Genomic DNA, 26310 nt, shown 5'->3' on the forward strand with positions numbered 1-26310 from the left:
AGAAAACTAAAGACAGAGAGAAATGAATAAAACTAGGAAACAAACAGGAGATAACCGACAGTTCCTGAGAGAACAAAACACAAAGCACACAGGCAAAGGTATAAATACACATGAAGCAGACTAGAAAAACCTAGGACTAATAAGAGGGTGGGGCTACAGACAACAGACAGGTGAAACAGATAACAAGAAGGCAGGACCAGGGAGGAGATGAAGACCGAAAGAAGAACAAAAGCACATGGCTGAAATAATCAAACACACATGGGTGAAAAAGTAAACAAAGGTTGAAGCAGAAAAAGACAAGGACGGAGCAAGACGAGATCTTACATTTTACATTCTACCTGATATTTTATGCTCAGCAGGTGTGCTTATATAAGATTCAGAGAATCTGGAGAAATCTCTGTATGCAAGGGACAAGACCAAAAACCAGTATTTGCTGGCTGTGATCTTTGGGCCCTCAGATGGCACTGCATTAAAAACAGACATGATTCTGTAGTGAAAAATCACTTCATGGGCTCAGAAAACTTCTTAAAAAAAACTGTCTTTGTAAACTGTTCATCGCTGCATCCACAAACGCAGGTTAAAACTCTAAAATGCAAAGAAGAAACTGTACATAAAAAGGATCCAGAAATGCTGCCACCTTCTCTGGGCCCAAGCTCATTTAAAATGGACTGAGGGGAAGTGGAAAAGTGTCCTGTGGTCCGACGAATCAACATTTGAAATTCTTTTTGGAAATCATGGACACTGTGTCCTCCGGGCTAAAGACCACCCAGCTTGTAATCAGTGCACAGTTTCAGTATTCATGATGTCATAGGGGTGCATTAGTGCACATGGCATGGGTGACATGCACATCTGTGAGGGCACCATTAATGCTGAATGATATATACATATTTCGGCAACACATGCTGCCATCCAGACGACGTCTTTTTCAGGGAAGGCCTTGTTTATTTCAGCAAGACAATGTAAAACCACATTCTGCATGTATTACAACAGCATTGCTCCGTATAAAGAGTCCGGGTGCTAAACTGCCCTGCCTGCTGTCCAGACCTGTGAGCTTCTGAAAACATTTGGCACATTATGAAATGAAAAATACGACTAAGGAGACCCTGAACTGATGAGCAGCTGAAATCCTGTCAAACAAGAACAGGAAAACATTTCACTTTCAAAACTACAGCAGTGTCTCCTCAGTTCTAAACACAGAGTGTTGTTAAAAGAAGAGGAGATGAAACACAGTGGTAAACATGACCCCGTCCCAACTTTTTTGGAATGGTGCCATCAAATTCAAAATGGGCATATATTTTTCAAAAAACAATCAAATTTCTTATTGTCAACATTTGGTATGTTGTCTTTGTAGTATTTTCCTTTAAAAATATTGTTTACATGATTTGCATATCATTGTGTTCTATTTTCATTTACATTCTGCACAGTGTCCCAGCTTTTTTGGAAATGGGGTTGTACATTCCACAACAACACACTGCATCCTAACAGTAAGTGAGTGTTCAAATATACTATTGCATTTCGTTGCAAAGCCCTCAGGATGTCTACACTGGAAACACCAAGTGCACATGTCACTGTCCAGCCATACTTTTGGGACAAAGTTACCTATAGTTATAATAGCATTTTACCACTCTGTTGTTGGGCAGCTTGGCTGTATCTGCTAAATACTACTTACTAGCTAAGTATCAGTCAGTCACATAGCAAATAGCACTTCTCTCCAAATTCTTTATTAAAAGGGGCATAAAGATCCTCCTCTCTTGGGATGAGGTTTTTGATGGCTGAAATAGTAAAACTGATGTTGGAATATTTATTTTCCAGGTGTTTTAGTGTGTTGCAATAGCAGGAAAAAACATGATGTGGAATGTTGACTCAGGAACACACTTTCAAAAAACATTTTTTTACCTTACTTTTCAGGTCTTCTGTATAAAACTGTTACAATTTTTTGTGATAATTCCTCTCAGTGTAAAAGGTTCAAATAATTCAAACCTCACATATCAATATTTAGTAGAGTAACAAACATCTTTAAAATGTGTGCAGACAAATTATTTTCGCTTTAAAAAAATTGTTAGATCATGTGTTTGCAGAAAAAATGCTGGACAGAATGTGAGTTCTTGATAAACATTTATTATCTACAAAACACAAAAAAACACACAAAGCAAGCACTGAACTTTTTCGGTGCTTACTGTATGTACAGTTTATAAAAGTTTTTAAACTCTTAGAACCACCTGGAGTTTTGCATGAATGGTTTCTAACAAATGGAACAATTTTCTGGATAATTTTTAGATCATAATAAACAAAGAGCTTTTGAACTCAAAGCATATATCGCTGTTGTCGGAAGAAAACCATCTCCATTTTTGAAATTTTTCAGGTTTGACATAATTTGAAAATACCTCGTCCTTTACATTGTATGTAAATTTCATGATGAATGGACTAAAAGAAATGACTTGGAAAAAAGTCTGGTTCCATTGACTTACATTAACAGTAAAGTAGTTCTTTTTCCTTCTCCATTTTGGAGATACGAGGTTTTCTTCAGACAACAGTGATGTATTGTTTTACATTACTATATCTAAAATGAACAAATGGTTAAAACAATCAAGGTCATTCATGAGAAAAAGTAAGAAATCATTACAAAAGCTAAGTTACAGATTGCATGACTTTATATATAATTACACATTGCATATATTTTTTGTTAACCCAGTGCAGTAGACAGTTTTTTTGTTTTGAGTCTGTTTTCCTAACAATCATAAATATATTGATTTTTCAAAATCTTGCAGATTTTATATGCCTAGCCCCTGTGTCCAGTACACTGGACAGTGAAATCCATTGAAATCTCTAAAAATATTATGCCTACATTCACAGAACATCATCTACCATCACTCCTGAATACACATTAGTTTCTACTTTTAACAAAAACAAAAATCTTGAATGATTGCATTTTGTATAGCATGAGCCTGTTGTACTAATCAAAGCATAAGCATTTACTACACCAAGTTCAAATGATCCAGCCGAGTTCCAGAATCCGGGACATTTGAATTGTTCTCTAAATTTGTACATGTAGATGTAAATGTCTACTGTTTCTTTTTCAGCTTTCACAGGAAGGACCTTCTAGAAAGATATACATATAAAAACATTTCCTAAATCAATACAGGATCATTAGGAAACAGCGTTTCATTTAGTCTTGGAGGTAATGAACATCTGTCTCACCAGCTGCCATGTTTGTTTTTGTTTGACAAGATAAAAAAGAAAGCATTCCAGGTTCAACCAATACAAAGACTGAGGTCTGTAAACACATAAGAGTGAGTGTGATGACATACCTGCTTCAGTAGAGCTAAAATATTTAGGGAAAAAAATATCCAGTACTTTTGGAATGAGGAGGTTATTGGATACAATCCATACACATATTTAAAAATGTCCAAACTGTTCTACACAGAATATGTTGGAGGGAAGAGAGTTAGTAGAGATCGCTTTGCTTAGTTTATTAATTTTTGTTAATTACTGTATACAATTTTCCCTGTGCTAGCTTCAGTATAGCAATCTATAGCATACAGTAGCATACAAGCATACAATCTATAGCAACTGGTCATAAACAAAGAAGTCAGGATGAAGAGCATGTGTCCTTTTAATGACAGATCGGAGGTAATGTCATTCAAGGAGATCCCCCATATTGGATTCCAGCTGTGTGTGTGTTATGGGAAATTCCTGGTGGTTTAAATACAAAAAATAGAGTAACTGATTGGTCATTAGTAGATTGGTCATTGTTTCTTGGTGCATTTATATTTATATTACATTTATTTATACTTTAGATTTCTTTCAGTGTGGACCAAGTTCTCCACCTCTGCAGATGAGGTCACTTCTTGTGTCCTGGCTGTCTGTTTTCGTGTCTGAGGGAGGTTCGTGTCAGGGCTGCAAAGGTGAAGCCAGCGCTGTACAGAGTAAATCTGTGTTATTCTTTATTGTGTATCACAATATTACACAAATACTTTCTGGTCTGCTCTGCTTTGTACTCCTTTCAATAAAGAACAGAAACTGTTTCAGACCTTTTTTAGATTTAAAATTGTACAATTGAACGTGCTCTTTGGCTTTATATTACCAATTTTGTTAATATCTACTCTTTTGTGGGTCCATCCTCACCTGTTTGAGGCTCCCTTTTGCTGTCCACAGGCGGCCCAGTGCCAAGCCAGGCACTATCATGATGGAGGAGAGAGCCAGCAGCCAGCCCAGCCCATATGCCCAGTCTGGATACACGTACCAGCGGTTGAACGTCAGAAGTTCGAAATTCACCAACGAATATATGAACATGACCTCAAAATAGAGAGAGAAATGAGACTGCAGGTAGCTCAGTTAAGGAGGCAATGTTTCATTGTGCTTATGCTTGTGATTGGTCGGTGGAGAAGATGAGAATTGATTCATGCTCGTTTGAATTTCCAAATGTCTTTAACACCATCCAGCCAACTTGGGGTATAAGCTGAGTGCTTCACAGGTAGACGGTGCCCTGGGGTCCTGGATAACTCACAACATAACCAGACCTCACTTTGCATGGCTACAGAACTGTGTCACAATATGTTGGAGGCAACATGTGTGCCCACTATTATTAATCCTTTCTTTAACAGGTCAGGACCCCCACAGGACTCCCACAGGGTAGGTACTATTTGGGTGGTGGATCATTCTCAGCACTGCAGTGACAGACATGGTGGTGGTGCACTGGTGCGAGTGGATCAGACACAGCAATGCTGCCCTGTTGATTCAACCCTTTTTTTTTTATTTCGGCTGTCCAGAAATGAGGCATTTTACTAAAAGTAATGCAGATTTCCAAAATAAAAAAGGGGTCTTTCGTTTGAAATCAGGTCCATCAGTAAAATATCATAGTAGTCCATATTAATGTCATGTAAAACATGTGTACTTTATGAGTGATTTAAACATTCATGAACATGTTATAAGGTGTTTATGTAAGATGTTATGAATGTGTTATGTAGGCACCCTTTAAGTAAAGTGCCACTGAAATGGCTAACAGGTTTTAGGTATTAACTGTATAAATGTGGGTAAAAAGTACTGGGTAGTTACATGACAGATACATAAGTCTTATGTTCTGTGTACCCATTTATTACTTGTTTATTACAACTGAAACTTAATCTGGGCTGTAAAAACAGTTCGTGCTTTAGTTTTAATGGCCATTTATCATTTACTTCATATATATTTGTCATATATGTCTTATCCAGTCCTTGGAAGTGTTTATGAATTACTTTCCTGACATTATGTTGAATTTAATGCATGTTTTTACTTAGCTTGTTAGTCTAAATACTTAGAGATATTTTATGTACTTTATTCATTTAATATCTACAACCTGTTTGGCATTTCAGTCTAACTTTGTTAAACTGTCTTGGAACTTACCTCCAAATAAATCCACAGCACTTTGGAAGTTGTACCCTGTACTTACTCAGTTAATATCTAGAACATTTTTGGCATTTTGACTTACCATCATGTTAACCAAATAATTAGCTAGTACCTTACACATATCTAGTGAACACTTAGAACTATGGGGACTGAAAAAGAAAACATTACCAAATATTCTTAGAGTTAAATACTTTCTATGGCTGTTTGAACTCTTACTTATTCTCACTTCATTTGAACCCCCTGATTCTCTATTTATAACGTCTGGTTATACTGTCTGTTCTGAAATGACATGCTGTTATAACAGCTGTTATAAAATGTGTTTTTGTTGGATGCTTACCAGGGAAATGAAAGGTGTGAGGTATTTCCAACAGAGCCTAAAGATGAAGTTAGGGTAAAACCCTGTCATATCTTCAATGGCGTCACACAGTCGGTCAGCCCCTGAGGAAGAAAACCCAAGTTATAATCCCCTTTTTTTCTACTTCTACATGTGTGAAGGTTAAACTAAAAGCACTCTAGCAGTCTGTTTTTTCTCCAAGATGTCCGGCAATGAGTGTATCTGCCTTTGAGGAGAGCATACATGTCATATAATATCTGTCTGGAATTGGTGTGTGACCCACCGAAGATCCAGCCAATGGCCAGAGACTCAAATATTGCCAGGAACAGGACGCAGGATCCACTACAGGCATAGTAGTCAAACAGCTGAAACCAGTACATTCCCCCCTGTAAGATACAACACTGAATTACAATTGGAAAAATGTAACTGAAAACAGGCAATTATTCCTCATTGAGCTTTTAAAAAAAAAAACTTTTTTTAATCAGAGACACTACACAATCTTTGATTATACTGATTATGATTTATGACTGATTCATGTTCACCAAGACATGTTGGACATGTATATGGAGCTCCTGATTTTAGGCTGTTTCTGAGAGCATTTAACATGTCCATACTACACTGCATTCACAGATCAATCTGAGTCTAAACAGACTGAAATTGGGTGATCTGCACAGTGATAGTTTAAAATCACCAGAAAATCAACAACTTACAGCATTTCTGATATCATAAGTGTCACAGGACAGTCTGGGAGTGCACTGGTCTTAAAATTGTTAAGTAAAAATAATGAGTTATTCACTTTTGTGGTAGTTTTATAGTGTGACAGCGTGCAATAAACAATGATTCAGGGACAGAGAGTGTTGTGTATTGTTGGAGGGGAGCAACCCTGGCTTTGCAAACCCAGCACCCTACCACTGTGCCACCGGGGAGCACAGGTGACAAGTGGAATAACACCAGTAGTATCCAGCTGCAGACCCACAGTACCACACTTTCAGACCTGCGCTATCAGCTCCTTACAAAAAAAGTAGCATTTCTTTTTTAGCACCAAAGTGCATTGTGCGTGTTCAAGTTGTTTTTGTGACAGATAAAGAGATACTGAGGTTGTGAAATAGCTCTTTATTAGCTTGCTGTTATATATCAGTTGGTGTATTTCACTGGAGTTTGAACCCATAGACTTTAGTAAAAAAAATGTTTCTGTTTAGAACTATAAGTTTCTACATAGAACTATTTCATGCATAAATAGCTTTTGGTGAAATGGTTCTGATTGAATCTGTAAAAGATTAAACAGCCTTGTCTAAGGTGTAATGAAAATGGTAATGTGGATCTGTTGAAAAAAAGTGGGATCCACAGAACATAATTTTCTTATTAAATATTTACAACTTATGGAAAAGTAACATTTTTAGGCGAAATACGAAGAACAATAATAAGGAATAAAAATAGCTAAGGAAATGTAAAATATAATAAAATCTACTGCGCATATATGGATTAAACATTCTCGTGTTTGGCTACCTGGGGTTAAATAGCATCTTGTTAGCTTTTTTAAATTTAAATTGTCTGACAAAATGTACTATGTAAGTGATTTTAGTAAATACCGCCATGTTACTCCATAATCACATAGTATCTGAGGGTTTTAACATTATGCAGTAATAGACATCTGTAGGCACATCTACCGCACTCTCCATGTTACAAATGGCAAACCTCTTGACCTTTTACATGACATCATATCCGGAGCTGAGACTGCGGGGCTGAGAGTGCAGGGCTGAAAATGCTGTACTGCAGGTCGGCAGCCAGACCCTTCTCAATAACACCCCTCTGAATGGTGGGGGAAAAGACGGGAAAATCAAACAAAGAAAATGCTGCAATTGGCGCAAAACAAACAAAGGATAAATTCAAGAAACCGAAAAAATGACCAAATCCCTCTTTTTTTCTTTTTTTTCCCCTGTTTTGAATCAACACAATGTTTTATTTTTTCTTCTTTCCCTTTTCTCTTTCTTCTCAGTCAACTGACCTAGAGCAGTGATCTGATTTCCCCTCCTTGTTTGACTATTTTCTCTTTCTTTTTGTCTAACCACCCACCTGAGCTAAGTTCTGTACCGGTCACCCCTCTACAAAGGTGTGATGAGGGTGAGCTGTCTGCCACAGCCTTAAATGGTGGGACCAACAGGTGTGCCTGGTGGGCACTGATTACCCCATGGTATTCTGGGATTTTGAGTCTCCCGGATTAACAGTGCCTCGCAGCCGTCGCCCTCTGCTGGCAGCCGGCAGCAAAGGCTGACCCTTTACAATAACTGCTGCAAATCAAACAGAAATGCTGCAAATGTTGAAATTTGTGTAGCTAACAGAGCCTCAATATTATTTCCCAACCATATTTCTTGCAGTACAAGCTCTCACTGTTCTTCCAAAGGCTTACTGACCTTAGGTAGCCATGTGTTTTAAAAGAATTTTCCACTCACCCCAAAATGCAGTCAATCAGCCATGTTTGATACCCAAATTTGCTTCTTTAGTTTAGAACTGGAACCGCTAGGCTAGCACTACTAACAAACACTAGAAGTCAATAGTCACCCAAACTGCTTCCATAAATACAGGTACAGGACAACCAGCTCAAACCATGTCCAGATCCTAATTCAGGAGGTGCAGGCAGGTGGTTTAGAACACAGAATTACTAACTCTGAATTATAAAAACTAAACTACCTAAAAGAAGGGCCAGTTATTTTGGAAAACGGAAATCACTTCTAAAGACAGTGCTAAAGGACAGCAGGGTAACTTATTTAGAGAAACAAACTGAGTGTACTCAAATCAATACAATGTCTGATCATGAATTTGAGGGCCAAATTTTCTGCAGAAATGAGCCTTAACCATATGTGTTTGGACTTGAATGTACACAGGAAGAAAAGCATTATTTGGATGCTGGACCCACTAGTGATTCCCTTGACCCATCAGTGACTCCCCGGACCCACTTACAAGTCCTTGTATAACACTAACCTGTAGTTGTATTTGTGGTAAGGGCCAGGTGATGTCGACTGAGGTAGAGTGTCTCTGCTCCTCGTTTTTGTAGGTTTATCGTTCAATATGCCTCTTTCAACTCTCTTATGGTAACAAACCTGGGATACAGCTGTGCTAACACTACATATCTGCATAGAGACTTTGTACAACACACTGCTGCCCTCCAGCCTCACAATATTTAAAGGCATAATAGTACCAGAAAGCATGATATTATGCAGATGATAACATAGTTTCAGTTCATTGTAAATTTGTAAATCTGTCATTTTAAAAAAAATTCCCTGTAACTTATCAGTGTATTTGGATCAAATATATCAAGATTTTGGGATGTATTTGTGGAAATGCTTTCAGTGACTATTGTTTTCCAGTGTTTGTTTGTGCTGTTAGCCCAGCAACACCAGTTCTAAGCTGAAGAAGCAAAATTTGGACATTAACACCCTGAAGTCACCATTAATGCTGGCGTGTTAAAAACACATAGCTGGTTCAAAACTTCTCAGATTAAAAAGAAAGTCATGTTGAGGACTGCAGTCAACTTCTTTTGAAAGTGCTGACTTTAAACACTATACTAGTTTTTATTTGGTGTTGATAGACCAAGAATAAACTGAGATATGACCATTTAAATTTGATATAAAAATCATATTTATGTGTGTGTGTGTGTGTGTGTGTGTGTGTGTGTGTGCGTGTGTGTGTGTGTATAGTATGCAAAATGGGACGGGGCTGGCACCTTTGCCATACTTTCAGATGCCAATGAGTAAGCCAAACTACGTTGCAGGATCTGCCAACACTGCCACCAAGTGGACCAAAAAAGGAACCTCACACTATGGAAATGCAGTCCTCTAATGTAGCCTCCTGTCTTTGTTGATTTGTTTTGAAGAGATACATTTTTTTTTGTTGTAAATAACTGTATATAGATTAATTTCATCTCAATTTTACCATTATATGTTCACATTCTGCAACCTGTGTTTACATTTTCAATCTTTAAAATACTTCATTGAGCATGTTTGTGTTTTTATAGTAAAAAATATATATATTTTAAAATCAGATTTATGTGTTTGTCAGGTCATACAGGTAAAAAGATCACATTGGGAAAAAAGATACCAAACATTGGCATGATAAACTGTTTTTTGATGTGGTCTGTAAAGGCAAGATCAACAGTGTTCGAAAATGGCCAAAATAGCCGTACTGACTGTGCTGAGAATGATCCACCACCCAAATAGTACCTGCTCTGTGAGGGTCCATGGGGTTCCTGACCACTGAAGAACAGGGTAAAAGGGGGCTAACAAAGTATGCAGAGAAACAGATGGACTACAGTCTGTAATTGTAGAACTACAAAGTGCACCTATATAGTAAGTGGAGCTGATAAAATGGACAATGAGTGTAGAAACAAGGAGGTGGTCATAATGTTACGTCTGATCAGTGTATAGGTAAGTGTATATAATCAGTCTTTGCTTTGATGTGTAAGGAGCGGCTTACATCATCACAGTCAGGAAAACCTTATATCTACAGCACCACTCTTTCAACATTGTTTGAGCTAGCCACATTTCGTCTTAAACTGGTACATAAAATGTGAGCACGTGGCTATTACTCCTCTAGTCTGGCATGCTACCAGTGTAAAAAAGACTCTTATCACATATTTCATGTTTTTAGTCACAACTGGTAGATGGACACACCCAGTATGTAGGGAAGGTCCTGAACTGACTCCTGGAACATCATAAATGTACCTGTTTTACCATACTTTTATATCCTGCTTGGGCTACATCTAGAAAAATGGACTAGAGAAAAGAAAGCAAAAAAAGCAGTTGAGAACTGATCGGTGTAGATCCGAATGTATGTGGTCACCTGACCATTACATCTAAATGAGCTAACTGAACACCTCATTCGAAAACAATAAGGAAAAATATGAAGTTGGCCCCTGTTGGCAGCTATAACAGCTGCCATTCTTCTGGGTGGGCTTTCCACAGTATTTTCAAGCGTGTCTGTGGGACAGGAAAGGGTCTTTCCCAAACTGTTGCCACAATTTTGGAAGCATATAATTGCCTTATATGTCTTTGTATGATGTTGCATTAACATCACCCTTCACCAGAACTAAAGGGCCAAGAATGAATCCTAAAAAACAGCCCCGGATCATTATCCCTCCTCCACCAAACTTTACTCTTGGTTCTATGCGTTCCTGTAGGCAGCGTTCTCTTGGCATCCACCAAACCCAGATTCATTCAATCAGACTGCTGGATAGTGAAGCTGATTCATCACTCCAGAGAACGTTTCCGCTGCTCCATAGTCCGGTGGCAGCGTGTTTTACACCACTCCAGCCAACACTTGGCATTGCGCATAGTGATTTTAGGTCAGAACTCTGAATTGAGTGATGGAATTGAGGATAGGCAATTGTTATGCGTTATGCACTACAGTGGTGGTATGTGAGTTTGTGGGATCTAGCGCGTTGTGCTGAGTTACTCCTAGAGGCTTCCATTTCACAATAATCACACTTACAGTAGACAAGGGCAGACCTGGCAAGGCATACATTTCACAAACTGGCATAGAAAAAGTCACAGAGCCATGTTTAAAGCCATTGAGCTCCTCAGTACGACCCATTCTACTGCTAATGTTTGTCTACAGAGACTGCATGGCTATGTGCTTGATTTTATACACCTGCTAGCAATGGGGATGGTTCAAATGCCTGAATGTAATAATAAGGAAGGGTGCCTACATACTTTTGACTATATAGTTTTCCTAAACTAGAGAAAAAAAAAATCTAATGCTCTCCTCATCTGATGAATTATTCAAACTACACAAATTTTTGCCCTTTCCTCTTATTTCACTTTACACTTTCTCTGACCTCTGTGACTATGATGAGTTGGCTGAAGAAGCAGAAGAGGCAGAAGACGAGGAGGAAGAGTTCTCTGCGTCCAGCCCCACGCAGCACACGAGGGAACACGTCTGTCACTGAAGTAATGATCCCTTCGATTGCGACAAACTGCCATAAAATATAGCACAACACATTAGAATGTGCACCAGATAATGAATAAGTATAAGTTTAGGTCTATTTGTGGATGAGTCTGTGCACCTGTGTGTCCACGCACAGGAGGATGACCATAAAGAAGAAGCATACGGCCCAAAGCTGAGGCAGAGGTATCATAGCCACTGCCTGTGGATAAGCTATGAAAGCTAGACCAGGTCCTGGAAGATACAAAAGCATTATTATTATTATTATTGCTCAGATTTTTTTTGTCATGGTTATCAATAAATACAAAACCAAATTAATAAAAAAATAACAAAATAATTATTTCCTTGATGATGAAAACCATTCAAAACATTTGACCAGATCAAGAACACCGACCAGAAGTAAATTTGTGTGTTATTCTCTTATTATTTCACTTACAAGTGGGCAGATAAAAAAACTGAATTTGGTTGTAAGTATGGTATTTGCATGTAAAATTTGTTACCATTAATTCTTAAAAAGAAGTCCAAAGCGCTGGCCCTGCCAGTGAAGCAAGCCAAATTTAGCCAATCCAACAACAATAAAGAAAAAAACATTAGTTGTAGCCAAACAACTATTGGCTACATTCTTAAAAATAACATAGGCAATATTTAAAAAAAGAAAGAACACACTGAAAGGCAAAAGACCACAAAACCAAATTAATATAATAATAATAATTATTTCCTTGATAATGAAAACCATTCAAAACATTTGGCCAGATCAAGAACACCGACCAGAACGTAGGCATAGAGAAAACCAGAGAAAATATAGAGGGTTTACTACAAGATGTAAATCACTGGTAAGCTTTAAAAACAAGAAGACCAGATTAGAGTTTGGCAGAGCCCAAAAAATGAAAAAAGTCTGTACAGTTCTAGAACAAATAGAATGATGGTAAAGGAAGAGTATGGAGAAGAGAAGGAACTGCTCATGTTAAAAAGCATACCACACCCTCTACAAAGCATGGTGGAGGTAGTATCATGACTTGGGCGTGTATGGCTAACAATTGCACTGGTTTCCTTGTATTTATTGATGATGTGACTGTTGACAAAAGCAGCATGATGAATTCTGACGTGTACAGGGCTATATTATCTCCTCACTTTTTAATAATTCATTTAATTGCAAAAACAGTCCAAGAATTTCATGTGGCAAAGATGCGGAATTTTCTGCAATGACCAGGTCAATTACCTGATCTCAATCCGATCAGGCATGCATTTCCACTTGCTGAAGGCAAAACTGAAGGTAAAACGCCCTAAGAACAAGCAGAAACTAAAGATAGCTGCAGTAAATATTGAGCTCATAATAATTCTTTAATTTCAATTGCAAAATATTGTGCTAGGCAGCTAAAATAACTTTGTCAATGTCTGAATATTTTTAGCTGTTTAGATCTTTCCATTTTTCTTCAGAAAACTACAAAATGAAAGGATCAACTGACAAAAAACATTATTTTGGTAATCATAATGTATCATAATTGATATAGGTGTTGTGATGTCAGCACTCCAACACTCAGCACTAAAAACTGGAAAATTATTATTTAGGCAAAACTCTTCATACCATAGAAGGCACTTTGAAGCTCATTGTCGTAAAATATAAATAAACTCAAAAATAGTACATAGCTGTTTTATGTTTTATGTTGTGCATATGCTACAGTACCTGATTCTGCCACCTCCTCTATAGGTCTTCCATGTTCATGAGCCATGAAACCCAAAACTGAGAACACGGCAAAGCCTGCCACCAGACTGGTACAGCTATTCAGCAGACACAGCATGAAGCAATCCCTAAAGCCACACCAACACACACAGGTTACAGTGCCAAGTAAGACTCTTGCTTCCCCTCTTTCTCTCTAAGTTTGACAAGTTTTACTGTCCACAGGGTCACTGGCAGTTAAATGATCTGAGATTTTACCATTTTGAATCTAATGACTCAAAATGTCTTTATTGATTGTTTGTTTTGCACTTACTTATATAGAGATATTCATAATACTTCACACATCTTTGGAACAAGGTACCTGTAGCAGTTATTGTTGTATGTGTTGTAGCTGCCCAACACATTCAGTACACCCACACATATACTGTATGAGAAGAAGACCTGAGCAGCTGCCTCCATCCACACCTACAAAAAAACACCACAGGGAAATTTAAAAAGGTGTCTGCTAAAGTTTTTTCACAGCTGCATGCTATTGTTACGGGATGGCAGGGAGGCGGACCCAAGTGCAAAGAGGAAAACCCATGAGAAAGGGTGTTAAATAAATTTATTAAGGCAACGGAGTGTGAATACAGCACGTTGGAGTTGAGGTGACCCAAAGCCAGGCTACAACCGCTGACGTACTGACTGTGCTGAGAATGATCCACCACCCAAATAGTACCTGCTCTGTGAGGGTCCATGGGGTCCTGACCACTGAAGAACAGGGTAAAAGGGGGCTAACAAAGTATGCAGAGAAACAGATGGACTACAGTCTGTAACTGTAGAACTACAAAGTGCACCTATGTAGTAAGTGGAGCTGATAAAATGGACAATGAGCGTAGAAACAAGGTCATAATGTTATGCCTGATCGGTGTATAGGTAAGTATATACAATCAGTCTTTACTTTGATGTGTAAGAAGCAGCTTACATCATCACAGTCAGGAAAACCTAGCCACATTTCATCTTAAACTGCTACATAAAATGTGAGCATGTGGCTATTACTCCTCTAGTCTGGCATGCTACCAGTGTAAAAAACACTCTTGCCACATATTTCATGTTTTTAGTCACAACTGGTAGATGGACACACCCAGTATGTAAGGAAGGTCCTGAACTGACTCCTGGAACATCATAAATGTACCTGTTTTACAATACTTTTATATCCTGCTTGGGCTACATCTAGAAAAATGGACTATAGAAAAGAGAAAGCTGTATCTTCCTGGCAAAATCCAGATACAGACCACTCTGCTAAGAAAGGTTTTGTTCCAGCAAAGAAAGCAAAAAAAGCAGTTGAGAACTAGGAGCAGCTGTTGCTTTTGGCTCCCTGAGATGCCAATTCACCTCATTGCTGATATATAAACAGCCTTCACTACTTCATTCTTTTCATTTCATCTTTAGTTCGTAAGTTATAGTTTCCATGTTTGACCTTTTGCAATTTTACCCCATACCCCATGTATACCATGTGATAACACTACCAGTCCTAGCATGTGTTGAAAGTAAAATAAACCATCTTTCAAGGGTTATTTTATGGGGCTCTGCTGTGGTCTTTGATGAAGTTCTAAATGATAGAGTCTAAAACTGCACCTGGGAAAACAGAACTTGTTGAGATTTTTAATGAGCACTTTATTGTTTGCCAGTGTCTAGATGAGTCTGCAGTGATAAATGGGCTACATGTGCGGGTCAGACAGCTTAAGTTCAGCACCTGTGGATCCAGCAGTCGCTCAGGATCAGGATAAAGGTAGAACACAACTCCCTGTAGAGCTCCAGGTAGAGTCATCCCACGAATCAGCAACACCAGCAGCATCACATAGGGGAACGTGGCTGTGAAATACACCACCTGAGAAACAAAGATGAAGTATCAAGATCATTTAGCAGAGTTTTAGTTCAGCCCATATGACATCTCAGAATCAGCGCTGCCAGACTGAGCATTTACCTGACAAACTGGGTGGATTTTGGTTGGATTTTGTGGGGGGAAGAAGTGCTTTGGTGGGTGGACAAAATTTTGGCTGGTTTATCATTATTTTGGCAATTTTTCAAAAGTGTTCAGTTTTAAATAGACCTAACATCAGTCACCAAAACTTTAATTTATATACATTTGAGTCACTCCTTCTAAGAGCGTTTGCCCAGCCCATCTGTATCAACTATATCAGTGGTTAAAGTACCCAGTTGATTAGAGATGTAATGGATGTGCATTCGAGCCAAACACAGCCTTATCTAGTTCACTGTACACAGTTCTTGTAACATTCAGACATCAGTAAACAATGCAGAGTTCAATAAAATCTAAAAAAAAAATTGTAGATGTCCAACAGGACATAGACCAGTCCAGCATAGAAAAAAGGGGCAGAATCAAGATCATGATTGAAAAAAAGAGAGTCAAAAATGAGAAAAATGGCTACAAATAAAACAACTTGAATTGTCAGTGAGTGCCAATACCTCGCAGGGAGAACAAGAGTCTGTGTATTTGTAGCCTGAGAAATAAAGAGGAATGGATCAGGTGTACGCAAAGGAGAGTGGCTGGTGATCAGCAATCTGGGGAAGTTGATTGATAGGTCGTTCTGCCCAAGGGCATGACAGTTGTGCTGTAGCTGGAAATTGGAATGGCTCTTGAGGTGATCAGTGTAGCCTATAAAGTTAGGCAAGTTTTAAAAACATGTAAGAGGAATAGTTATGCTAGTAATTCATGTGCCTTTCCAACTGCATGGCATCCTGGGTCCTGTTATATATTTTATATTGTTAGAACGCTTAAATGTTGATGAGTTGGTGGAAGCTGTGCACGTTATGGCAATAAGACACACATAAAAATCAATTTAATTACTTTACTGAAATTGTTCATAGGTCCTCTGTCCAGACATTTCTTTGATGTTTGAAAGGGATACTAAAATTAAGTAGAAAGCTTTTGATTCTTTGTAGCAGTAGTAAAATAGTGCCGGGCTTATTTATCTGTAAATGACAAAAGGCGAGACATCAGCAGCTAATGTTTATTATTGATGTCATGTGGGTTAATTGCTGTGTTTTTCTGTATTATAGTTAAAATCATTTTGGAATGTTTTTGATGTAAACTTTTTGAGTGTTTTTTTTTTCCTTGAGATTTTATGGGTTTAAACTTCATTTGGCTTGAAACTCATCAGCTATCAGACGACCCTGTCTGGAATGCTGACAACAAAAGTTTACAATCTGTGTTGATAGACATTCCTCCCCTACCCCAACACACACAACCACACCCGTACCTTGCCAGTGGACTTCACCCCTTTCCATATGCAAAAATAGCAAACGATCCAGACGGCAATGAGACAGAGAAGAATCTCCCAGTTGAGCTTGCCCACATCTTCAATGCCTCTAGAGATAGAAAGGACTCTGCGCCTGTACAGTGGGTAAAGAATAAGAGCTGGGTTAATATTGTGGACCTTTTTATCTTACCAGGGATCATCATTCCCCTTACACTGAGAGTGGGTGCATATATTCACTGGCCTACTTACTCCCAGAACTCAGTAGCAGCTGAAGTTGAGTTGGTTTGCTCTGTCCAGTTAAGTGTCAGGTTCTGTCCAACAATATTACAGTGATCTGAGGAAGAACAAAATCACACATCTATGTACTGGAATCACCTATAGCATCTCATAATGTAACAATACAAATGTTATAAAGTTTCCTAATGAAATAAACTGCATTTTATGTAATAATGTAAATGCATATTATGTAATAATCCTTATTAATTAATGTAGTAAATTTTTGCGCATAATGTAGTAAAATACATCTTACGGTACTAGTGTTACTGATAATACTGATGTCTGTGCTGTATTTTGCTTGTAAATGATTCTTCATACTTGAGTTACTTTAGTGATAAATTAATTCATGGCATGGAAGAAGCTGGAAATAACTTATCAAGAGAACCATCAACGGATCTTGCCATTTAAAAGCTAGTGGCAAGATGAACTATGCAGACCCACAGGAACAACAGTTAAGCCCAAAAATGATTCATACCCATGCCAACTTTTGGTTTGCAAATTTCTATTAGACCAATAAGTTCCTTCTGGCTGGAAATGACAAACAAGTGAATTATTGTTAATTATTAATTATTATTATTATTATTATTATTATTATTATTTTACAATTTTGTCTAAATGTACATGTCTAAAGTTATTTATACCCCTTGAAATTGACACATCTTTGAGAAAATGCAAGCTTCTAAACCATTACAAATGGTCCTGGTAATTTCTACCATATACTAGAACAGAGGTGCACAACTCCAGTCCTGGTAACATACAATGGGCCAGCACAGTTTGGCGTTTTACCTGCTTATGCACACCTGATTGCACTGTTAATTGCCAGGTTTAGTGGGTGTGTTTGAGTAGGGAAACCTCCAAACTAAGCTGGACACCGGTCCTAAATTTGAGAACAGCTGATGCAGTAGTTCTCTAGTCAGTTACTTGTCAATTGCAAGTCATGGCTAAAACCAATAAGCTTAGTAAGGACCTCCGGTTGCGCATTGTGGCTACTCGTAAGACAAGGAAAAGCTATAAAGTCACAACCAAGCATTAAAGTGCCAGTGGCCACAGTGCTACGCATAATCAAAAAGTACAAGGAGTTTTACACTGTGAAGAATCTCAAAAGGCATGGTAGGACCCAGAGGTGACCCAAACACTACTGCAAAAATGTTTTGTAGACTGAAAAATCTACAGTTGAACCATTAAGGAAGAACACACAGCACTATATATGGTGTAAATAGGGGACTATCTACCAACATAAAAACATCATCCCCAAAGTAAAGCATGGTGGAGGGAGTATCATGATTTGGGGCTGCTTTTGGGCCTGACCCAGTTGTCACCACTGAGGGAAAATAAACTCTGAAATTTACCAAGGTATCCTACTTGATCTTTTCAGGGTGGCTGACTGCTGGCTAAAGCTCAGTAGAAGCAGGGTGATGCAGAAGGACAATAATCCTAAACATCAAAGTAAATCTGCTACAGAATGGCTTTTGGGGTGGCCCAGTCAGAGCTCAGACCTTAATCCAATAGAGATGCTGTGGAATGAACTCAATAGAGCAGTTCACACCAGACATCCAGCGAATATGGCTGAGCTGAAACAGTTCTGTAAGGAAGTATGATGAACCAAAACCTCAAACGTTGTGCAGGTCTGATCTGCCACAACCAGAAGAGCTTACCTGAGGTTATTGCTGCCAAAGGAGGTTTGGCCAGTTACCAGGGTTTGCTTACTTTTTCCACTAAAACTGTGAATGTTTAATTGTTGTGCACAATAAAGACATGACATATTGTTTATGTATTCTTAGCTTTATTACAATATGTTTGATCATATTTTATGATAAATTATTTCAGAAAAGTGGTTTAAGTCGAAGGGTTCAACACTTTTTCTTGCCACTTTATATACAAAAGCCATTCAGAGCCAGACACACTAGCACATGAGCTTCAGGCTTCCGGCCAGAACTACTGAAGGTTTAAAGGTTAAAGAGTAAAACTTGGAAATTGTGTTACTGACATTTCAAATTAATGCTGTTAATAATTTATCACATTAATGCATTAACACCACTTATGTAAACCTATATCAGTTTACACATCTTCTTGGACATTGTAGAAACATAAAAGACAATCTAAACCTGAGAAGATTCAAAGAATATTTAAACTATGATCATCACTGACAAATTTATCAAGGTAAAGTCCCTGAATTCATTTCAGTGTTGTTACATACCTGTGTTCCAGGTGTTGTCACAGCTGGCCCAGGGCAGCTGGGAGCTGAAGGAGAACACCAGGTAGAACAGCGCCCAGGCCAAGATCATCATGTAGCACATGCTGTAAAGTTGGATCAGCTGGCCTGCACAGCCAATACCTGACAGAGGAGTTATGCACAGGTCAAAAGCACGGCTTATTTAGATTTTTCACAGTATAGACACATAATTCAACCAGCCCTAAGTATTATAATCTTAATGACATTTTTCTCACTTACTTGGTCTTATTATGAGATGGAACCATGAAACTGAGATGGAGGTCATGCCACAATTGTTACCAGACAGTCAAAACAACTCAAATATAAAGTAGTTTCTCTACCAGGTACAACATTCTAGCAAATGCTAGCTGTTTAAAGCTATGGGCTTGAAAAAAGCAATCAAAACCTGAAAATAAGTGAGTATGAAAAACAGTTGAAATCTGGAGCATGAAACTGGAACTGGAGAGAGGAATTCGTCTGCGAGAACTGGAGTTACTAGCTATTTATTCTAAATGTTAGATAAGACGATTTGCACAAAGATTAATCTTTGAACTGAATTTAATCATTTTAACAGATCTCACATAATTTCAATTAAGCCCATTACATAAAGTTACATACATTACATTAAGTTACATAAAGTTACTTGGAATCTCTACTTCCTCTGCATACTGAGAAGAGCCAGAGCCCCAGCCCCCATCATGTGCACCTTCTACAGAGGTACCATCGAGAGCATCCTGACCAGCTGCATCACCGTGTGGTATGGCGCCTGCACCGTGTGCTGCCGCAAGACACTCCAGTGCATCATGAGAGCAGCTGAGAAGATCGTTGGCACCTCCCTCCCCTCCCTCCAAGAGATGTACAGCTCCCGTCTCACCCTCTGCATGGCAGGTGATCCCACTCACCCACTACACAGCTTCTTCAGCCTGCTGCCATTAGGGAGGAGACTGCAGAGTCTCCGGGCCAGGACTAGCAGACTGGGGGACAGCTTCATCCACAAGGCTGTCAGGACGCTCAACTCTCTCCCTACTCCCCCCCCCGCCTTCTGCCCCCCACACACACAAAGTTTGGACACAAACACAGGTTCCTGACCCGCACTCCCCAATACTGAGCTCTGATAGTAGCTCAGTCTAATTGCACTACTGTTTATAATTGCACTATTTATACCCACAGAACTTAATCTGTATGTGCCTTATGTCACTTATGTCACTTATGTCACTTTATTGCTAAATTCAGGGACCTTCCTTCCCTGACTAAAGGTACTGAGATGTACCCTTGAGGGTTCCACCCCAGTGACAACAGATTTAGTACCTTTATTTCTGGGAGTGTAGTTTCTGAACAGACCCAATATTTACAAGGCTAAAAATGCACTTAAGGAGGGTCTTGTGGGCTTCCATTAGTCTATCAACCCAATGGTCATCTGTGGTGCCATCTTGGCCTCTCTATATGTTTTCGAGCCAGATGTATTTCTCTTCTTGGGAACGAAAAGCGGTGTGTCTATGAGAGGGGTAAAGGAATTTCCAAAAAGTGATAATTTAATTTGTATTCAGCATTTACTCTGGTTGGGTCCAAAAGTCTCCTAAGTACATTTAAAAAGGGTAGCATGAAATTCCATCAATGTCACACTTAAATGTAAGTCACAAAGGTCTCCAGACCTATAGGTCAAAAGTAGGACTGTTCTGAGGTGAGAGCAGATGGGGAAGAGTCTATAGCACTCAGCCTTACATTTTAAGCCATAAATTTGATTTAATTCTATTAGTTCCTCTTCCAGGCATCCCGACACCTGGAAAAACTTTTTGTCCTTGAAGTAAAAGAAAGTACTGCTTTGTTCAGAAAGTTCAGATCAGTTTATTAATTAAAAAAGCGAAGTGTGCTACAAAATCAAATCTGTATCGCAGCATTTACTTAATGCAATACTTTACTACTCAATGCAGCTGTAGCATGTGACTCATCATGAAGAAGCTGGTCATGCAGGTCTCTGCGCTTTTTGCAATCTAGTGCTTCAAATATGATAAAATGACAAACCGCATGGGAGAAAAGTCAAGGAACTTCCATGATTTTTCCAGCACTTATTATTTTCTGTGACTTTTCAAGGCCTGGAAAACCAAATTTCTATATTCCAAGAGTTTTCCAGGATTTGCATGGCTATAAAACCCTGTAAACATTAATGAAGTCCTCTAAAAACTATATATATATATATATATATATATATATATATATATATATATATATATATATATATATATATAGGAAGAAAACCTCGTATCTCTATAATCGTTCCATTGACTCACATTAAAAGTAAAGTAGGTTTTTTCCTTCTCCTGTAAAGTTACCATTTTGGAGATGCGAGGTTTTCTTCCAACAACAGCGATATGTATATGTATGAGTCAAATGTAAATATGGCATTTTATGCAAATGTAATGCAATTTTTTAACATACTGGGGAAAAATAAAACTATAATAATAAAATGTGCCATAACTTTTGCACAGGCCATTTATTTATGTATTTATTTATTTTTTGACTGTTTTATGTTGAACTGAGCAAGTAATCAGTAAATGTGCATTGAATGGAGCAGAACTGTGTTCCCTATAGAGCATGTGCCCAAGTTTTTACTTAGAAAATCAACAACACCAAAGGCACCCACATTTTTGCAGAATTCAAGCCAAATTCCAAAAAAGTTTAGACAGTATATGAAACTCAAATGAAAACAAAAAGTAATTCATAAATCTACTTTCACCTCCATTTAAACTAAAGCAGTAGAAAAAACAAGGAAGGTAAAGTTTTAGCTTATCAAGTGTAAACATATACACTTCCTGAAATCAATGCCTATAACGATCCAAAAAAAGTTGTAACAGGACAATATAAGAGTAGAACCTTTGTGAAATGTTATGATACAATCATGCTTGGGTATGAAGGGAAATATCCAGGAAAGGCCCAGTTCTCTATGAACAAGGATAGGTCAATATGAATGAATAGCACAGCACTTAAACAATGTATTTATAGTTTTTTTTTTTTTTTGCACAGTGATGGACATATTGTGTTTGATGAAATTTAACATCATATTTTAGGGGCATATTTAAGGGGCAAATGACCCAACAAACAAATATCAGAATAATCAAACATCAGGGTCCAGCCCTACTAAGCACAAGGTTGCCCGGGGTCAGAAACAACTTGTCGATACCTGATAATGTGTGTTTTACACAACATGCAAAAACACTGCAAACTCAACCTCTTGGATTTTCACAATTTGAAAATAAACTCAACTGAAGTATCACCCAGTATCACTGACCTTCCGCCAATGGGCAGATGCGACGCCAGGATGTGATGCCCCCCTCTTGTGTGTACTGTCCCATAGCTGTCTCCAGAAGGAAAAGGGGTATTCCACATGTCACCACAAACACCAGATAGGGCACCAGAAACACCCCTGAAAACACACCAGTGACATGACAATCATGTCTTTGGCCTTATTTGAATGAATCACAATCACAGCATTTTGTATTAGTAAACAAGACGCTGCTTAGTATGTCTAGAACCTCTGAACTATAGGTCCCTTGAGTGAATGCCCAAGAAAGGAGTTTGATTTAAGTAACACAGAAATTGTAAATAGACCTCAAGGGCTTGGAATCAAAATGGGCGTGACATTTCACCAACTTTATAGGAGGATTTTGTGTACTGATTTCAGTCCTAAATAACAAAATTTTATTCATACAAGGATGGCAGTATTTGTAATAAGCAATATTGATCACATTTTTAATTTTGAAAAAAGTCACACATGCCTTTTTGGCACCAATATTTCATTCCATTTTGAACATGAAACATCTGGTGACAACAAGACAAAGCATTACATTAACAAGAAATAACATTCCATTGTGATAGAATACAATATCACAGAAAAAGCCCTCATATCCAGTTAGTTCACTGAATGTTTTTGAAATTGGGTAAAATGGAAATGCCAGTCATTTGGCCAGATGGTCGACTAAGAAGATATTACAGATGTCTTTGTACTAATAAAAATATGATGTCATCATATCATAGCATGTATCATATCATTTAATAACTAATAATTTACTGATATATAACTCATTACGAATATAAAGCAGAACATTGCGAATATAAAATAGGCTACTGAATACTGAGGATATAACAGCACAGCAAAAACAATGTATTTCACAGAGACCATGAATGTTTCAACGCTGCTCTGACTGGCTGACTTGTAAAGCTTGGTAGTCCACATAAGAGTGAGGGACACTGCCATTCATACGCAGTGAAAGTAAGTCTTTTTTTCACAGTGGTGACCTCAGGTAGACATGTGAGTAACATTTTAGGTTTCATTACTTAATAATTTTTGGTTCTCTGTTTTCCATCTTCCATATGCTTGGTCAGCAAGTTCCTAACTGAACTGAACACCTTTGGAATCTTCTTTTGCATAACGCAGGCTTTGGTTTTCTGCCAATGAACTGCTTCTTCTCTGTGTATTTGGTTTTGTTTCAGGTCATGTGTTGTGAAAAGGACTTGAAATCCAGAAGGTCACTGTGGCTAAGCTCAATCCCTTTGTACGACATGCTGTACTTACGCCCTTTTGGCACCAACTGGTTCCGTGAGTTCAGTGTTAAAGGGGGGAAACTCCACCGATTTTGCTAAGTTACTTAATTATTCAATGGTTTAGATGTAAACAAAATCCTTCAGAGTGGTTTAGTGTGAAATTCACCTTTCTAAAGAAACTTACTGAGTCAAAATTGTTCACCATTATAGTATTAGGAACCAGATATCCTTATGTTTACACTACAAATATCACATTTTTTTCTGCTATCCAAAATGACCAGTGAACTAACATGTGTCTTAAAAGTTTTTATATGTCACGCTAATAATGGTAAAATAGTGCTAAATTATTTATTTATTTTTTTCTTTGGGTACATTTTTTTTTCTTACAACACCCTGCAAGTACCTCTCCACCCTGGACTCATTTGGTGTTGTTTGGGTTGCCAGTGTTGCATCACATGGTGTCAGCAAAACTCAGAGCTTATGTAAGTAACGTTATTCATCAGAGGAGCGGTGATTAATGAGTTACACTTTGCTAGTTAACTGCTCAGAATGGTGGTGAACTGCACTGGACCAAGGATGCCAAAATAAATAGTGCATGAATACCAAAGTCTAACAGCTCTACAAAGTGAACTAAAACTGGATGAAGACCAACGTTACTCAAGACCAGTGAAAAAATGCAGAGCGGATTTCTTCAAATGCAGCTCCTAAAGAAAACTGCTGTTCCCTCTGTTGTGTTTTCCACCACAGAAACTGGAATCAAGATAAGAAACGCTTGTGGGCGAAATAAATTAGTCATCGTTAGCCACTGTACATACATCAGTGTTAGCCGTTAGCTTACAACAGACTGTCTAAAGTAGGCCAGGCGATAAAATAACTATCTACCTCACTATTCCACCTCATAAACTGGTAGGCAGAGTAGCCAGTAGTTTGCTGACACTACCATTTTCCATTTGCCCTGGGTTGTCCTGCTTCGGCGCCGGCGGGTTCAGTCTCTCTTCCACCCCTTTGGCTCCCTTTTCTTCAAACCACTGCAACTGCTTTGTGTGTTCTGGTTCAAATTGATATGGATCTATGAAATTTTGGAAACAGACCTCCTCAAAGTCCTCCACACACTCTGCAGTCTTCCGAAAATAGGTAGGAAAACTGTAAAAATAAACTAAACAAAAGCTGCTGCTGGCGTTAGCCATGTTGAACAGCTGTACAGGCTAGTAAGAGCAAAGGCACGTTAGCTTGTGCTCATTGATCTCAGCTGAGAATGTGATTTTGAGAGGAAACATGGTGATCCTGGAGTAATAGTTATGCTAAAAATACATTTTAGGCCAAAACTTTATAACAAAACTATTACAAAACAACGTCTCAGGCATCAAGCAAATGCAATCATAACCATATTGTGTAATAACTTAATGGGATGTAGCTTTTAGAGCCATTAAATTCTTTGGACGTCTGCTTCCCAGTACTATAATGATGAACAATTTTGACTCAGTAAGTTCCTCTAGAAAGGTGCATTTCACACCGTACCACTGAATGAATTGTTTACATCCAAACCACTGAATGATCAAGTAAGTCCTTTGGTTTTTAAATAGTAACTGTAAATTGATTAGAAATTCACTTGTGTCCTTTTGGCAGTAGACAGAGCTAATCAAGAGCTTTTATTTGATACATATCTCTATTTACTCCAGTCTAATCTGCTGTATACACTGATCAGGCATAACATTATGACCACCTCCTTATTTCTACGCTCATTGTCCATTTTATCAGCTCCACTTACTATATAGGTGCACTTTGTAGTTCTACAGTTACAGACTGTAGTCCATCTGTTTCTCTGCATACTTTGTTAGCCCCCTTTTACCCTGTTCTTCAGTAGTCAGGAACCCATGGACCCTCACAGAGCAGGTATTTGGGTGGTGGATCATTGCAGTGCAGTAACACTGACGTGGTGGTGGTGTGTTAGTGTGTGTTGTGCTGGTATGAGTGGATCAGACACAGCAGTGCTGCTGGAGTTTTTAAATGCCTCAGTGTCACTGCTGGACTGAGAATAGTCCACCAACCAAAAATATTCAGCCAACAGCGTCCTGTGAGTGGACACAGTGTTTAAAAACTCCAGCAGCACTGCTGTGTCTGATCCACTCGTACCAGCACAACACACACTAACATACCACCACCACGTCAGTGTTACTGCAGGGCTGAGAATGATCCACCAATCAAATAGTACCTGCTCTGTGAGGGTCCATGGGGGTCCTGACCACTGAAGAACAGGGTAAAAGTGGGCTTACAAAGTATGCAGAGAAACAGATGGACTACAGTCTGTAACTGTAGAACTACAAAGTGCACCTATATAGTAAGTGGAGCTGATAAAATGGAGGATGAGTGTAGAAACAAGGAGGTGGTCATAATGTTATGCCTGATTTGTGTGTGTATTTATGCACTTACCTCCTCCATTCCTGTAGCAGAGGTAGGGGAACCTCCACACATTCCCCATGCCCACCACATTCCCAGCCACAGCCAGAAGGAACTCTCTTTTACTTTTCCAGTGACCCCTCTCTTCAATTTTCCTCACCATCTCTTCATGCAGTGACTCTTCTGCTCTACCTGTCTTCTTCTGTTCCACCTGATTGTGTACTGCTCTACGTTTTATCTTCCAGTATACTCCTCCTCCTTCTCCAGCTTGGATAACAGGTTCTCTGAAACA

The 26310-nt window shown here is 38.5% G+C and overlaps 1 protein-coding gene across 2 annotated transcripts; it reads right to left on the reverse strand.

Moving 5' to 3' along the window:
• Positions 1–2489: 2489 nt before the first annotated feature.
• On the reverse strand, positions 2490–26310 carry LOC118817747 (sodium- and chloride-dependent GABA transporter 2-like). Of its 2 annotated transcripts, none has more exons than XM_036584643.1 (15): positions 26052–26310; positions 22369–22503; positions 19068–19205; positions 16844–16928; positions 16595–16727; positions 15070–15204; positions 13696–13799; positions 13341–13465; positions 11778–11890; positions 11550–11687; positions 6003–6105; positions 5723–5823; positions 4126–4296; positions 3828–3917; positions 2490–3693 (listed from the first exon to the last, which is right to left on the reverse strand). In XM_036584643.1, the coding sequence occupies exons 1-15, from the start codon at positions 26179–26181 to the stop codon at positions 3637–3639; spliced, it is 1758 nt and encodes a 585-aa protein (XP_036440536.1). In that variant the 5' UTR covers positions 26182–26310; the 3' UTR covers positions 2490–3636. The 2 variants fall into 2 exon arrangements, with proteins under 2 accessions (XP_036440536.1, XP_036440535.1); XM_036584642.1 differs by having other exon boundaries at positions 3793–3917; positions 26052–26307.

The sequence above is a fragment of the Colossoma macropomum genome, unplaced genomic scaffold (genome assembly GCF_904425465.1).
Source record: "Colossoma macropomum unplaced genomic scaffold, Colossoma_macropomum, whole genome shotgun sequence".
Lineage (NCBI taxonomy): Eukaryota > Metazoa > Chordata > Actinopteri > Characiformes > Serrasalmidae > Colossoma > Colossoma macropomum.

What these genes read in the sequence shown, in the direction of transcription:
- LOC118817747 (XM_036584643.1), bottom strand. Translation starts at nt 26,181, where the DNA reads ATGGTGAGGAAAATTGAAGAGAGGGGTCACTGGAAAAGTAAAAGAGAG. An exon ending in GCTGCTACTGAGTTCTGGGA is followed by an intron (nt 16,728 to 16,843) that starts GTAAGTAGGCCA and finishes CCCACTGTACAG; the next exon opens with GCGCAGAGTCCTTTCTATCT. An exon ending in GGCCATTGGCTGGATCTTCG is followed by an intron (nt 5,824 to 6,002) that starts GTGGGTCACACA and finishes TTTCTTCCTCAG; the next exon opens with GGGCTGACCGACTGTGTGAC.